Here is a 16409-nt window from a genome sequence, read left to right on the forward strand (position 1 = left end):
CGTCTCGTACGATCCTGTCGTCGGGAATCAACAAACCCACAAGTGTTTTTGGCTAAAAGTCACCGAAGTTTACAACGCCCGAAGGCCGACGAATACCGTTCCCCGCAACGTGAAGATGCTCCGCAGTCATTGGGAGCGAAGCGACAAAGATGTCAAAAAATTTTGCGCGATATACAGGGGAGAAGAGGCGAATTATCAGAGCAGAGCCAGTGGAGCCGACATTCTGAGAGCGGCGTTGCGGGTCTTCAAAGACGACGTCGGCAAAGATTTCAAGCTTGTCGATGTTTGGTCGCAAGTCCACCACCTTGACAGGTGGGCTGGCGGTGTCGAGTCGGGCTTGGGCTCGACACGCACGAAGCGCACGGCGCGTGGCCACTACTCGTCTAGTGATGGCGGCGAAGGCAACACCTCACGTGAGGGCACGCCAACCGATGATGTAGGAGGGTCTTCTTCCGGTGCACGACGTCGGCCGCAAGGGACCAAGGCGGCGAAGGCGGCTAGAGCCAGGGGGAAAGCGAGAGCGAGAGGGATGGGCCGCGGCGGACCAAGCCAGGCGGGCGAGGGCGAGGGCTCCGGCACGGGCACGGGCTCGCACACCCTAATGTCCATGTACCTAGTCGCCACGATGGCGGACCTCTCAAAAATGAATCCTGGCCAAGTTGCAGCCCATATGGCCGGAATTGAGTATATGAGAGCTTAACTTGGTATTGTTGTACCGCCGACTTCGGGGGATAATGATTCGCCGGTGGAGTAGTTTTTTTATTTTTTAGGATTTTAAATTATGTACTTTTTTTATTTTTTAGGATTTTAAATTATGTATTTTTTTCTATTTTTTAGGCTTTTAAGTTGTAATATTTATTTTATTTTAATGAAGTGTGTTTTTATTAATTGAATTTGTTGGAATTAAAAATAAAAAATGAAATTGAATGAATAGTTAAGAGATGGTTAAGAGATGGAGGGTTGCAGGTGCTGTCTCTTAGTTAAGAGATGAGACGGTTAAGAGACGGATAAGAGATAGCGTTGCGGATGGCCTTATACTCATGAAGTTGGTGTTTTGTGCTATAAAAATAAAAATAAAAATAACGTGGCAATTTTTCTAATTACTATATTACCCCCGTTTTACCCTTTTGGAATTTGTTTATTCGGTCGAAAGTCGAAACCAATTATTAGATCACATTTGTTGGATTATCTCCAAACCACCTTCCCGCAGTCGCCGACTCTCCTCCTGTAAGCTCTCTCTCTTCACGCGCTCTCACCTCTCACCACTTAATTGGTTTACAGTTGCGGGTAACTCCAGCGTTTTCATTGACTTTAGGGATTTATACTGTTTCCAGAAGACCCAAAGGCCTCATCGAGAACGAAATCCAGAAAAAAAAGATAAAAAGAAAAAAAAAATCGATTACCGGGGTCTCGCTCGATGTACTTTTGGGTTTTCGATTTTAGTTACAGCGTAGCTGTGTAGTAGAGACTGAAAATTTGAGGGAGAAGTTTATCTATTGCTCAAGGGTTCTGCCTTTCCAATTTCGTTTGTATCTTTCCTGTAGCGAATCCCGAATTCAATAAAGAGATTCAGTAATACTTATTTTTATTTTTTTCATTTTCTCAGTTGATTGATTGTTCGCGATAACCTAATTGTTGTTTATGCTTTCATGAGAGCTGATTGTTAACTGTTATCGGAAATAAGAAAGAGAGATTTTTGTTGCTATTTTCTTTGTTAGTATTTCATTTTTATGTTCCGAGAGAGTGAAAAAAAAAGAAATAAAACTAAAAATTATTAGCAAAGAGAAGGAAACTGCGTTGAATTGCTGAGAAGGGTTTAGCTAATGGGTAGCCCTGGATCAAGTGCTTTGGCTACTGCAACTCGTGTCGGATTATCCGAGCCCATCTCGACTGGTGGCCCTTCAGAATCTGACGTTTCTAAGACTCGTGAGTTAGAAAAGGTTGGTTATTTACGTTCTTCTACATTAGTTATGCACTATTCAGCTGTATTTTGTTTGAGAGGTTATTGCTCTTATTGCCATGATTGCTAGAATGGACCAAGGGGGAAATTGAAAAGAATAATTTGGCTGTTTTGTTGAAAGAACATGAGAAAAGATAAACTGAAAGGGAAACTTATGCAAACTGTTCGACAAAGAAAAGAAAAAACGGCAATGAAGGGATAATAACTCCCCAATTCTCTCCCTCTTGGCACCATTGCCTATAAATTTACTTAGAGAACAACAACCTGAGAATTTGTAGTTTCTTATTTGCTTGCTTTTTTATCGTACCTTACATTAGTAATCAAACTTATGAAACCCCAGTAGTTGGTTTAGTTAGCGATCACAGAAGGAAGGGAACTTGAACTTTTGCTACTTGGTGGAAAAAAAAAAAAATTGCATTGGTGACCTCTGGAATACAAAGTTATGAATTATGTCAAAGGGAAGAAACTCTCTTTAGTTGAACCTAGTTTGTTGATGACCATATCACTGTACTAGTGTAGTAATAGCAGCTTCTTTGTGTTCCTTGTGTAATAAAATTGCTTACCAGCCCAACTCTGCACAAGTGCTTCTTGTGCTAAGCTCGGTTTCTTTTGAGGGGGTACTGGGGTAGAAAGAAAGAAGCTCATCTGGTTTTGTTGTTGGCAGCTTTTTTTCTATACTCTAGAACTTCTAATCTCTCTTTAACGTTAAATACTTTCTTTTTTTGTTTCTCTTGTACCCTTTTTCTCTATTTAATGTAGCCTAACTGCTCTCTTATGTATGGGTTTCCAGTTTCTTGTAGATGCGGGATTGTATGAGAGTCATGACGAAGCTATCAAAAGAGAGGAAGTTCTTGGTAGATTAGACCAGGTCACCTGTTTTAAACTTCAAATGGTTTACTTGTTTTGCAGTTGTTAAATATGAATATTGATATTGGATTAACTCACAGATTGTCAAGACATGGGTGAAGAATGTTAGCCGTGTTAGAGGTTATAATGGATCAGTAATTCAAGAGGCAAATGCAAAGATTTTCACATTTGGTTCTTACCGGCTTGGTGTATGATTTCCATCACTTTTACATGCTTGTTTAACTTTTGTTTATCTTTTTTAAATTTTCCTTTGATTATCTGAGATGACTTTTTTTTGGTAAAAGAGTTCAAGCCCAAAGTGCCTTCAATTGTTTGGGCAAGATGGAGTCTTTAGTAGTTAAGAGAAAGTCAGTAAATGTAATTTTCTGTATGGATGTTGTTCTAATTACCAACTATCTTAAGAACATGATCACCTAAAATTGTAAAAGTTCTCTGCTGAAGCTATATTTTCATCATAGTGTTAATGAAGTTGGTATTTGATCTTTCTATGGCTAAGTGATGATTTTCATGACTCTGATAAGTTGGTAAGGTTTTAAACATGACTTTGGAGAAGCCAACTTACATTATTGACCTCAGAAGAATATATGATGGAGTATGATTTTTTTATCAAGTCTTATTATTGGGATTGCAGTTGCAATTTATAGAGATTTACAGACAGGCCTTTGAGGACTGAATCTATCCTCTTTCTTCTACTTATAGGTACATGGACCTGGTGCTGATATTGATACCTTATGCGTCGGACCTAAATATGCTACTCGAAATGTAAGCTTCTTAGTTGACATCTTGTTAACGGATGATTTATGAAAGGAAGATGATACCTTTTTCATACACAGGAAGACTTCTTTGGCGAACTTCACAGAATGCTTTCAGATATGCCTGAAGTACAAGAGCTGCATCCTGTACCAGATGCTCATGTACCGGTGATGAGGTTCAAGTTCAATGGTGTCTCTATAGATCTACTTTATGCAAACGTGTCCCTGTGGATTATTCCTGAAGTATGGATTTTCTCTTTGCATAACTAGTTTGTAGTATGTACACATTTTTTATTTGATTCCTCTCTTCTTCAAGTTTTACATACAATGATACAATAATGGAAATGTATCAATATGTTTGCCTTTGAGATTATCTTATGTTTCTTTCCTTATCATTTTTCTGTTAAGTGTCGATTGAAGTTTTATGACTACACAGTTAGAATTGGGTTTTCTCGATTGTGGTATTGTCAGCTATCATCCACGATAGCTAATTGTTGGCATCCTATATGGGGATTTCCTTGAACCCAAACCTTTGTAAATTTGCCAGTGCTGATTTGATACAATCTAGCACGCCATATGGTTCTTTCAATTCGTATATTTAGTATTTACTGACCTGATGCATTGAATCAACGCTGGTTTTAATCAGTAGATTCAAAATGAACTATTTGCTTTCCCAGAAGACCCTTTGTCTTTTGTTTTAAATTCTTTCCCCCTGTCATCTGTTCTTGCAATCAAGTTTTCTATGTGCGTGTTTGTTCCGGTGATGAGACTCTTGTGAACAGCATTTGGTTGATACCTAAAATATTTGATATGGTCTTTCCTGAAAGACTACTGAAGTACCTTTCTGAATTAGTCTGATCCTTTTCTTTCTCATGCTAATGCTTTCAGGATTTGGATATTTCACAAGAATCTATTCTCCAAAATGTGGACGACCAGACTGTTCGAAGTCTCAATGGTTGTAGAGTAACAGACCATATATTGCGCCTGGTCCCAAATATTCAGGTGTGAATTGTACAGTTTTAAATTATTTGTTGAATGATATCCTTGAAATCAGTTTTTAATATCAATTTATGTTTCATCCATAGAGTTTTCGTACTACACTGCGATGTATGAGGCTGTGGGCGAAGCGGCGTGGAGTTTATTCAAATGTGAGGAAATAAAATTATGCTTGCGTGTTTGGCTTATTCTCTCGTGTTTATAACTTTATATAATGTATGCAATCATTTTAATTAATGTGTAGTCTTTCTTTTAAACTGCTTTTCTGCTAGCCAGGTCACTGGTTTCCTTGGTGGTATCAATTGGGCATTGCTTGTTGCCCGCATCTGCCAGCTGTACCCAAATGCTCTGCCGAGCATGTTGGTATCCCGCTTTTTTAGGGTATACAATTTGTGGCGGTGGCCAAATCCTGTAATGTTGTGTCCAATTCAAGAAGGATCTTTAGGACTTTCTTTCTGGGATCCTAGAAGAAATTATAAGGACAGATCACACCTGATGCCCATAATAACTCCTGCATATCCCTGCATGAACTCCAGCTACAACGTCTCAACAAGCACATTGCGAGTCATGATGGAAGAATTTCATCGGGGAAATGAGATATGCGAGGTATTATAATTCCTTATCCCCCCCAGTTATATTTGGATGATTGATATTCGAGATTTGCTTGTTTTCCTAATGCTAGTTTCTTTTCTTGTCTCCAAATTATTAACTCAAATGTAGGTCTGCAGATATGACTCATGTGTCATGGAAGTCAGGATAGTTGTTAAATTCTTCTATTCATAAAGATTTGGCCTACTTCATCTTTTATCTGCTAGTCATTCATATAGGCTGATTAGATTACTCGGAATGCTGCAAAGGTCCAGTTTGATATGAGCTAAATTCTGATCTTTTTTATGGAAACCATAAATCCAAAACCACATTCTTGCACATGTTAGTTCTCAGTAAAGGTTCCTATCCGAAAGTGAAAAGAAGAGACACTTGTCTGTAATATAGTAATTTGTCTGGGATCAGCTTTAGTGATGATATTGAAAAAGTTTGGAAAATTAATCACACCTAGTTTGATTCTAAGAATATAAGGAATAAGGACTTAAGGCGGATAGTTGTCCAATCCAGTGTTTTTGTCAGTAAATAGTTCGTTATAATTGGACGTCTTAGTTTTTCTTCATGTTTCTGGTTGTATGCTTCACGCTTGGTGTTTAATTTCACGATATGTCGATTGCTATGTTTTCTGGATTACATATTTTGCTCAATGTATTTAATTGTGGTTTCCACCTAACAATGTTTTGTTACACTATACAGTCTTGAATACTTGCATACTGTACGTGTTTTTGGAAATGATTTTAATTTTAGCTTTTGTTAAAACTGGCTTCTAGATTCCTGTCTTGATGAAATATTAGGCAGATGGTTATGCTCTCCATCTGAACGTTTCCCTCATCTCTGGCTTCTGCTTTGTGATTTCAGCATGCATTCTTCTTTTTTACTGGTCACTTAACTTTTCTAATTGTGTATGGCAGGATATAGAAGCAAACAAGCTTAGGTGGGAGACTCTCTTTGAGCCTTTTGCTTTCTTTGAAGCATACAAAAATTATCTGCAGATAGACATAGCAGCAGAGACTGATGATGACTTGATGAGCTGGAAAGGTTGGGTTGAGTCCAGGAAACGTTTGCTTACCTTGAAGGTACTGCTTTATACCTTTTTATTCTTGTAGTTTTTTGATGCTAAATCAGAAATTCTGATTGGCTGGTGTTTTCCATCTGTTGACTAAATTTGCTGTCAATAATTCAGATTGAAAGGGATACAAGTGGGGTACTTCAGTGCCATCCACACCCTGGTGAATTTTCAGATAAATCTAAGCCATTTCACCATAGTTATTTCATGGGATTGCGAAGGAAGGAAGGTGCTAACCCTCAAGAAGCTCAGCAATTTGATATAAGGATGACAGTCGAGGATTTTAAGCGTGATGTATATGCATACTCGTTCTGGAAGCCAGCAATGTGGATCCATGTGTGCCATGTTAAACGGAAGGACCTACCCATCTTTGTCTTTCCTGGTGGAGTCCGGCCATCTCCCCCCCAAAGAAACTCCGAGAGTCGTACAACTCTGAGATCACTTGCATCCTACCCTGTTCAGTCTGATGCTGTTGTGAGCAGAAAGAGGAAGAAACTAGACGAACCCAATAGAGGAACTAGCTTGACTGAGTCTTCAAGCACTGGTGCATGTGCCAGTGATGCAACTTCATTTGATCCAAGAATTTTAAGTAAACCCGAACCTGATATTAGTGCCCCCAAAATTGAAGATGGAGTTGCTGAGAACCTCCCTATACATGCCCAGGAAATTCCAGGACTTGATCAAAGCGAACTTGCTGCTGAACCTTCAGCTTCTGCTGGTGCTTTCCCTGTTCCAATGGCAACGGAGAAACATGTCACTGAGCAGTTTTCTGCACAGATTCCTCTCACACATCAAGCTTCTTCGGAAGTATTCGATGGGCTCGAAGGTGTTTTGAAGAGCGAAACCCAGAACAATGCGGAGGCAGAAGGAGTTGCACAACCAGAGTTGTTCCTAGACGAGGAAGCTGTAGAATTAGCAATAGCAGGGAATGGCACCGCCTCCATTATTCAACCCAAGACCGACTTAGAGGAGCTAGAGGTGTTGGCAACTAACCTTTTCTATGCTCTTGTGCATTTCATGTGTCTTCCTTCCGTCTTGTATTCTACAATGCTTCTTTAACTCTTAATTTCCAATGACTCATGTTTGAAGATGCACGGTTACATTAGGAAGTGTAGGTTTGGGTTTCTGACATTTTCGTCGTATGTGTAGCCTCTGGAACTGCCCGTATCAACTGCAATCGCGTCTGCATCAGCAAAAGTGCCAGCTCAGAAGCCGCTTATCAGGTATCCATCTATGAAACTCGATGATTCTATCCCAAATCATGATCTATTATGCAGCAACAGCAGCTTGTATTGGTTAGTAAAAGCAAATGTCACTGCTTATGTTTCAGGTTCAGTTTCACCTCTCTGCCTAAGGCAACTGGTAACAGTGCATGAGTCCGTGCAATCATGAAATGACCTCTTGAGCTCGAGGAGTGGAGAATGAGCGACGAGGAAGGGAGAATTGTACGAAGGAGGTCTTGTTGCTATATAATAAATATCGAAAACTTGGTCCTTTTTGTTGAGATTGGATTGGTGGTGGCGGAATGATGTTGTAAATTATACAGTAAGTTCAACTGTGTAACGGAATGTGTTGCCTTAAAAATGCAATCCAATAAATTTGAATAATTGCATACTCTTTGTTATAATTCCTTCTGCCGCTCATTTCCACACAATTCAGGTTTAGGGAATACTATAAATTTTAAAAAAATTTGCGTTTCAAGGAGTTTCAAGTTAGAATTTTGTAATCAAAATGAAAAAGCTGAAATTACTAGTGGTAGTATTTAATTTGTAGGTTATTGTCTCGAATTTGCAATCAAATTATTATTTTAAGTATTTATTAGCATAATTATGATTATGAACGAGTTTATGAGTTAGCACTATCAGCATCATGTTAATCGTGAGTAGCGTCTTATAGTTTATAGAATCTCATTAATCAAACGTTGGTAAGAATTAGGTGCGGATTAATATATTTCGTGAGATGAGTAATCATGATGATTCACTACCATTCTACTATGTTCCATTTATATGATTCACTACTCTTCTACTGTGTTCTAATTATATTTAAATCATATAGTAGTAGTTTTATATTTCTAATTACTACTTTAGGAATCAACACCTTGGAAATAGAAAATGTGGACCCCGACTTGATTAAAGAAGTGATTCCGATAACTTTACATCCATTAATAACACTTCCCGAGATTATTTAACATTGGTGTTGGTAGAGTCGTTATTTTTTGTATGTTAATAAATTAATTAAATTGCTTAGTTTAAATGAACCACATATTTTTCCTAGGCTGGTGGTCTCAACACGCTTTCCTTATATAGATGTGGTGGATCTTTATTAGAGTTATGAATGGCGTTTTATGTGCTATATATTGTTCCAAATAATACTACATCGTTCAAACTTCAAAATAATAATAAATGGGCGTGACAATGACGTGAATTCAATTTAAAGTTCTGGTCAAATGATAGTATAAGTCTTTAATTAGTCATAGTTAGTTAAAACTTTGTAGTAGAACTGCAATTAATTAACGAGTGATCCAAATTGATTTGGAGAAATTTTCGTTCAATTAAATGCTACTCCGATATTAGATGCATCCTAGAATTTATTGTGTGCACGACTTCTATTGATACAAGCTGACATGCATGCACATTGTGCTACATTTATTTGATACTTATAAAACGTGTTTTACCCCTGCATATTTAATTTTATTATTTCTTTTATGTGTGTATTTTATTAGAATGACGTTGTTGGTATTCTTGTCTATGGAAAACTAATATAGTACAATAAATTATTTGAAATAACTAATATAGTACAATAAATTTTAGATTTCAAATGTTATTTATTTTATTTTAACATCAATTATTCTTGTGTTCAATGCTTCTGGATTAGGTATGAGTTTACATCAATAGATGTATAGATGCGTAGATTCGAGTGATGCACAGTGCTACATGAATGAAAATAGCAGCTAGATTAGATAAACTGCTCGAGGAAGATAGAATTTAATGTAATCTTATTAGATTTCAAATGTTATTTATTTTATTTTAACGTCAATTATTCTTGTGTTCAATGCTTCTGGATTAGGTATGAGTTTACATCAATAGATGTATAGATGCGTAGATTCGAGTGATGCACAATGCTACATGAATGAAAATAGCAGCTAGATTAGATAAACTGCTCGAGGAAGGTAGAATTTAATGTAATCTTATAAGCTTTTTAAAATTTTATGTTGCTAGCTAAAAGGAAAAATGCAGCTAAATAAGTGATCGATTTAGTGGATTAAATAAAAATAAAAATAAAAATTTATAAAAGAGATGAGAATAATACAAGTGAAAATGCAAGTAAGAGCAAAATCTCCAACTCTTTCGGCACTTTAGTCTTGTATGTCTACTTAAAAAACAGCAATACACACAGTGTGTGTGACAGTTACTTCAAGTTAAAGCAGTCTTCCACACATCAATCAAAGAAGCAGCACACACAGCATTAGACAACGGCCTTCAATTGCCTGGCCTTCCCTCCCTCTCCCACGTATATATCTCCTCTTCACATATATACACGCATTCTCCATCGCACTTCCAAAATCAATTCCAATTCCAATTCCAATTCCACCAAATTAACCAACTAATGGGCCTACAGAACCACCTCTCCGACCTCTCCTCCGAATCAATCCTCATAATCACCGCAGTTCTCCTCGGAAAAAGCTTCAGCTACCTCCAATCCCTAATACTCACCTTCCTCCACAACCTCGGCCTCCTCTCCCCGCCTCCGCCCTTCGACGCCGACCGCGACTTCGTCTCCGCCCTCAACGACGTCGTCGGCTCCGGCCTCGCCACCCTCATCGTCCTCTGCGACCAGCTCGCCCTATGCTCCTACCCGAACCACCAGGATCCGGACGCCGACTGCGCGGTGTGCCTCAACCGCCTCGCGCGCGGGGACCGCCTGCGCACTCTCGCGTGCCGCCACGTCTTCCACAAGGACTGCTTCGACGGCTGGCTCCACCACCTCAACTTCAGCTGCCCACTCTGCCGCGCTCCGGTGGTCTCCGACGACCACGTCGACCGCGCGCGGCGGCGCGTGGCAGACCATCTGCTGGATTGGCTCCCACCTCACGGCGCGTGAATTGAATTTCCCCCTTTTTTAGCCCTAATTTTTTTTGTGATCGTTTATTCTTTTCTCTTTCGGGGGTACATTTGACTTTTCACCCCTTTTAGTTGCATTGCTTTGTTCTTTTTGCCTTTCCAATTGGAAGTGGGAAGGGTTTTGCAACTGTTTTTTCCAACTTTGGAATATGTTTACTGTTAATTTTTTAAATATGAATAACTGTTTTTACTAGTTATATTTGTTGGATCATTATGCATTTATTTTGTCCGATTTTCGGGTGCAATAACCTACTGTATAAATACAGTTTAGAAGTAGTAGTAATCAACTTATATTTGTAATTACTGAAAATTTAAGATTTGGCCACTATTATTTATAGCCATGGCTTATCCACTGGATTCCAATTGGCAATTGGTGATTGAAAATATTAGTGGGGACGTATTTCAGGTGCATTGAACTGTTCATGACTGAGTATCAAATTTATGGGACCTCCATGATGTATACAACTTGACCTACGATGAATTTCCAAATTAATGAATTTTTATTTATTCAATATTAAGACATTATATTATTATTATTATTTGATAGTATAAATTAAGCCCATGCTACTCGCCAGTTCAATTTAATTACTCCACTAGATGCGTAACAGCAAAAGAATTTTATGCAGTAGAAAAGTGACACTATTGAAATGGAGTAGTAATTTGTTTTGTTTATTTCTCAACGCCTAGTTGACTTGGACTAATAGCCATAAACACACAAATTTGGAATGGACGAATAGAAAGAGTTGCAAGTTGCAAATTGCAAAGTAAAAGCCAATAGAAAGTTGGGTATTTTTAGTGATTGTGATATGCGTGGTGGACCACTTTGTAAGGTATGTTTTGGTGAATTATTTGACCCTCTTAGCTAGGGCAAAAGTATTTCTAGACGCAATTTGAAGCACTACTATATTTGCATGCCAACTGAAAAACTGGATAATAGTAAATTAAATCATAACTGTAACTAAATTTTGATAGGTTTGTTAAGACTTGAAAATGATATACTATTAAATCATGAAATTATAAATATTAGTAGTATATATATTACATTCGCTAACTAGATCGGATTTTAGCAAAATCAGAAAATGACATATATATCGCTAATGTGGCACATTTGTGGTGGTGTGTGACGCACACGGGACATTAAATGTATGAATAATAGCTTGTTAAACACTGAATTTTGACCAAGTTTAGATTATGCATATCTACTAACAAATCTGTCTAATTTTGATTTTAGGAATTAAAAAAATAAGATCAATAGTAGCTCTTCATTTAGTTGGTGGAAAACATCTTACTAGCTAATCTATGCTATATCATCAATTCACTATTTTAGCTTGTGACTTATGATTTAGGTGGAGGGAGAAATAGAAAAAAAGAAAGAACATCTTCTCCAAAGCTTACTAGTGGAGTATTATTTTGCATTCTTCCATTTAACTAAATTTTGTTGCATCAACTTCACGTCCTAGTATGAATGAGTCAATGAAAAATGGTTCGAATTCTACAAAACTAGATTTGTGATTTTGCGAGATTGTGTTGTTTCAGTTGGTGGCTTATTACAAAATCAAGAGTTTGAAATTTGTATGTTATATATTGATCTAGTGGAGTACTAATTTGGCCATCTCGTATTTTTAAGAGGTCATGTAAACATTAACCTGGGCATAATGCAACTTGTTAACAAAGTAGATGAAATTGAAAATTCAGTATTATCCAAATAAATATTTAAAGTGTTTGTCCAAAGTCGGCTAGTCAAAGTTCAATAATTTGTAGGCTAATTGATAAATGACATCGTTTAATTCGTCAGCCGCTTAGATTTACTGCCTCTACATCAACATTAAATTGGACTGGATCCAATTTATCATTAAAATAAGATGAAACTGAATGATCAATAAGTAATAGACAAACTTTTCATTTTTACCGTGACAAATGACGGAAAATTTGAAAGACATAAAAAAATGGCAAGACCTAGAGATCATAAAGGGAAGAAGGGGCGTGAATTTAGATCCTCAAACTGTGTAGACTTTTTTTCACAGAACACTCTTAGATAGGGTCGAGATCGGCGAGCGTTTCCTCACGGGTATGTTCTTCTCTTCATGAGGTTGTGCGAGACTAGAGTGTGTGTTTTTTGTTGACTTTTTTATCTCTGCTGCCGCTTGGGTGTTTTGTTTCTGTTCCTCCTCTTGTTCACTACCCTCGTTAGTTTGAGCATTTTACTTCTATATAAAAAAAAATAGACAAATTTAATTACTATAAGTTAATTTGCGAAACCACGATTTAGCCAAATTTAGTACTCCCTAAACCTCTTAGTAATCATACCGAGCCTGTCATATAGTAAGATTTTTGGGGTTAAAGGGCTACATAAGACTGAAATAATCCAAAATAAACAGAGGTTGCTGATTAAGTCCCAATCCAATAAAACAAAGGAGCAGAATGAAAAGATCTCATTTTTCTTGATAACATGCATGTTTTTCCTGTAAGATATTTTTCTTCCATGTTGGCTGCAAGCTGCACTACAACTTTTTAATTGTGACATTGTTATGCTGTGTCCTTTTCAGCCACCATTGATTGGTGGAGTACAATAGGAGCACTTGTATTTTATACTATGCTATATAAATAACTAAAGTTCGAACATATAATTTTGTACCATAATATATACTCCTATAAAATTCTATTTAGATCATTACTCACCATCTATATCACTGTATGTATGTTTGCTTCATTAACTGATGCGTTATTGTGTATACACACTAATTACATTTTATATACTCTATTAATTCATCCACGAAAAATCTCATTTTCTAAATCATAAATGAACGTTGCAATTAAAAGTCTTATTCACTTTTTCATTTTTGGTGAATTGATATTTCATTTCACTCACATTTAAAATAAAATAAATAGTATATATATACAAATGAAATACACATTTTATTAAATTTTTTTAAATCTCGCGTCAAATCAAAGTTGGACTTTATAATAGAGATGGAATGGGTATTATATTAACTCGTCTTTTAATAAAAATCCTAATGTGTGCAATAATTGATAATTCATATAGTATACCTAATTTTTATGATAATGTTCATAGATTTGAACCAATTTGAATTAAATTTGTGAAATAATATGATAAAAAAAAATGTGAAAAAATGAAAACGGGGAATAAACTAGTGTGTTGGATTTTTGACAGTGTCGACATTTAAAATCGTTCGTGAGTTTATGTACGAATCGGAAAATTTGTGGTTGGCATTATTTTCTTGATGTTATATAGTAGTACTAACTGTACTATAATCTTTTATGAAAGGACCATATATATGATTTTGATCAACAAAAAATATTCATATCCTGAGACGTAAATGGATGCACAATTAATTTATATGATAAATTTAGTTACACCTACATAGACAACTTGGGTGGTTGGGCCACTTGGCCTAGGTCAGTTTTACTATATTTAAGTTCATGTATTTAAACACGTGGTTCATACTGAAAAAAAAAAATTTGAATTAGGCTAGTAGTTATTTGATTAATATTCGAATTACATCTTAATTACTTCAAATTGATGAATTACTTCTGTTTGCATTATTGCAAACGTTTAATATAAGTAACATGTTTAAATGTGGAATGGGCTTGATAGGCCCACCACCACAGTCTTGTTCAGGTTGAAACGGATAATTGTAAAAGCCCAAACAACGGTCCATATTAATCCTCTTTCTCTCATGAATCTGCTATGATTACAATTGTCTGTTCAATTTAAGTTTGTAGGTACTCTTTTCGTCGCAGAGAAAGTGACCCCTTCCTTGGACGGCACGAGATTTTATATAACTTTATTTTGTGTGTTGAATGGAGAGAGTAAAATAAGAGAGAGAGAATAAAGTAGAGATAAGAATGTTTCTATTTTAAGTAATGTATTATTTTGGTTAGGACAAACTAAAAGAGAAAGTGAGTCATCTTTAATAGAACGAAGGGAGTACAACTCATATGGAGGGTTCCATTTGTATCTACTGTGATTCGGACCTTTAATATGTTAGATTGAAAAAAGTAACTTATCAATTAAATTGTTGTCTTACCAATTAAGTTGGGCCTTATTATCAAACTTTTTTTACAAAGAGAATTAACAATGCATGATTCCTCTTTTTATCTCTTGATGACTCGAACGTCCGACATATTTGGGGAAAAAAAAGTATTATCAACTAAACTGCGGTCATAAGAACATCTTAGCAACAAAAACGTTTTTTCTCCCACTAACTATGGTATTCGAGTCATTTGAGTGTAATTGTTACTCCATAAAAGAAATAAAAAATTAAAATGAGATGGACGATTTAACGTGTGAACTGTGAAGGCATGGTTGACAAAAGTGTAATTAGCTAAGCTGTGTTCCACTTTCTGATTTTCAAACTTTTTAGTGAACTTTTTGACTTATGTCGCAATTATACCGGTCGTGATTACACCATATTTAAATGCCACATACTAAAGGGACAATAATTCCACAATTATTATAAAATTTATATTCACGCACATCAAGAAATAACTTTGTGTTTGTCACTAAATTTCGATAAAGTGCAGGCACGCGGTCTTTTGTTCATATTTCATTTCATTTAATTTAAACAGGAATCTAATTTATAATAATCTACTAAACTATAATAGATGTTCGACTTATGCTAGACCTTTAAAAATTAATGTTCGCTACAATATTATTCAATCTTAAGTTTCATGTTACACTTGAAGAATAATTGGAATAAATACTTAGCTTATTATATATTCTCATTAATATGATTTACTCATTTTTATTTTATTTTATTTCTCCATTAATTAGTCATTCTTCCCTAGTCCCTGCATATATCCTGACCAAATTTATTTATTGGTAAAATTGATGAGATATATATATTGATTGTATATTAATTCAGTTTTTGACACTATAAATCATCATTTTTCTAGAAAGTATCTTCAATACAATACCCAATTCAGGTGAACTCTACTCCCACTTTCACTCTGAGTATATAGCTAAAAAAGTAAAATCAATGCACATAATAAAATTGCAAAGTATATAGCTAAAAAGTAGAATAATTTCACATAATAAAATTGCAAAGTATATAGCTAAAAAGTAGTAATGCAATTTCAAAATGCAGATAAATCCAATACAATAAGATAGGTGTAAGAGATGCATGCCCAGCAGCATATCCATTTTACAACTACTTTCATCGAAATCACCAAAGCACCCCTACAGCTAAACCTCCCATGGAAATTGCTTGCCTTGTATGCATCTCTTACATCCCACATTTCATCTCATCAAATCAAAATACACTTAAAAACATAATACTACTAATAATAATAACAATAAAAAGAGAAATCGGACCGCTACCCTCAAATTCCCCGCATTGCAATAAAGGAAAATTGCAACGCTGTTGTTGGTCGGTAAGCCTACATCGCTGTCGCCTGCCACCGTTGCCATGGCCACCGCCGTATTCGGCCGGGGGAAGTGCCGCCCATGTTGTTAGTAGCAAGAATGGATATGAAGAGCTAAGACAATAATATGATCAGAAATGTTGGATATATGTATATGAGGATATGAGACATTAATTAGTTGTATATAAAGGCAAGAAATGGAGTAGCTTTTTTAGGCTCAACCATGGGCAAGAAACGTGAGCATTTTGGGCTCAACTTGTGGCTTAGGCTACTAATTAGTACTAACTACCTAGATGATGATGATTATTATTATTACTATTATTATTATTATTATTATTATTATTATTATTATTATGTTCAAATACTTATCATGAATTTTTTTTTCTAGTATTTAAAAATATCTTTTTCTCTAACATTTCTCTCATACACACTTAACACCATTGTATTATTTTATTCGTTAAATTATGAATTAATACTCCATATATTAAGTATGACTGACCATAAATTGAATAAAGAAGTCTCTCTTGTAATAGTCTTCATAAAAGGAAATAAAATGAACAGAACTAATATTCCACTTGTATGGTCAAATTAGGTGGAGGGAGATCGTAACATATTGCCTCTTTTTTCAAATGCATATCGTGTATCTTATGTTATTAAAA

General features: G+C 36.0%; 2 protein-coding genes across 3 annotated transcripts; both read left to right on the forward strand.

Moving 5' to 3' along the window:
• The first annotated feature begins 1147 nt into the window (after positions 1 to 1147).
• On the forward strand, positions 1148 to 7851 carry LOC125207412 (nuclear poly(A) polymerase 1-like). 2 transcript variants are annotated; one of them, XM_089061028.1, is made up of 13 exons: positions 1148 to 1227; positions 1316 to 1940; positions 2751 to 2828; positions 2908 to 3015; positions 3527 to 3589; positions 3661 to 3822; positions 4468 to 4581; positions 4665 to 4727; positions 4852 to 5181; positions 6090 to 6254; positions 6362 to 7222; positions 7394 to 7467; positions 7575 to 7851. In XM_089061028.1, exons 2-13 carry the CDS (start codon positions 1824 to 1826, stop codon positions 7618 to 7620), a joined length of 2181 nt encoding a protein of 726 aa, XP_088917154.1. In that variant the 5' UTR covers positions 1148 to 1227; positions 1316 to 1823; the 3' UTR covers positions 7621 to 7851. The 2 variants fall into 2 exon arrangements, with proteins under 2 accessions (XP_088917154.1, XP_088917153.1); XM_089061027.1 differs by having other exon boundaries at positions 1171 to 1940.
• Positions 7852 to 9629: 1778 nt separating this feature from the next.
• Positions 9630 to 10558, forward strand: RHA2B (RING-H2 finger protein 2B). Its single transcript, XM_048103121.2, has one exon. The coding sequence runs from the start codon at positions 9851 to 9853 to the stop codon at positions 10343 to 10345; it is 495 nt and encodes a 164-aa protein (XP_047959078.1). The 5' UTR covers positions 9630 to 9850; the 3' UTR covers positions 10346 to 10558.
• Positions 10559 to 16409: the final 5851 nt, after the last annotated feature.

Source organism: Salvia hispanica, chromosome 6, assembly GCF_029641045.1.
Source record: "Salvia hispanica isolate PSC_SH4W2 chromosome 6, Shi_PSC_v1, whole genome shotgun sequence".
NCBI classification, from domain to species: Eukaryota; Viridiplantae; Streptophyta; class Magnoliopsida; order Lamiales; family Lamiaceae; genus Salvia; species Salvia hispanica.

What these genes read in the sequence shown, in the direction of transcription:
- LOC125207412 (XM_089061028.1), top strand. Translation starts at nt 1,824, where the DNA reads ATGGGTAGCCCTGGATCAAGTGCTTTGGCTACTGCAACTCGTGTCGGA. An exon ending in CTAAATATGCTACTCGAAAT is followed by an intron (nt 3,590 to 3,660) that starts GTAAGCTTCTTA and finishes TTTCATACACAG; the next exon opens with GAAGACTTCTTTGGCGAACT. An exon ending in CCCTGTGGATTATTCCTGAA is followed by an intron (nt 3,823 to 4,467) that starts GTATGGATTTTC and finishes TAATGCTTTCAG; the next exon opens with GATTTGGATATTTCACAAGA.
- RHA2B (XM_048103121.2), top strand. Translation starts at nt 9,851, where the DNA reads ATGGGCCTACAGAACCACCTCTCCGACCTCTCCTCCGAATCAATCCTC.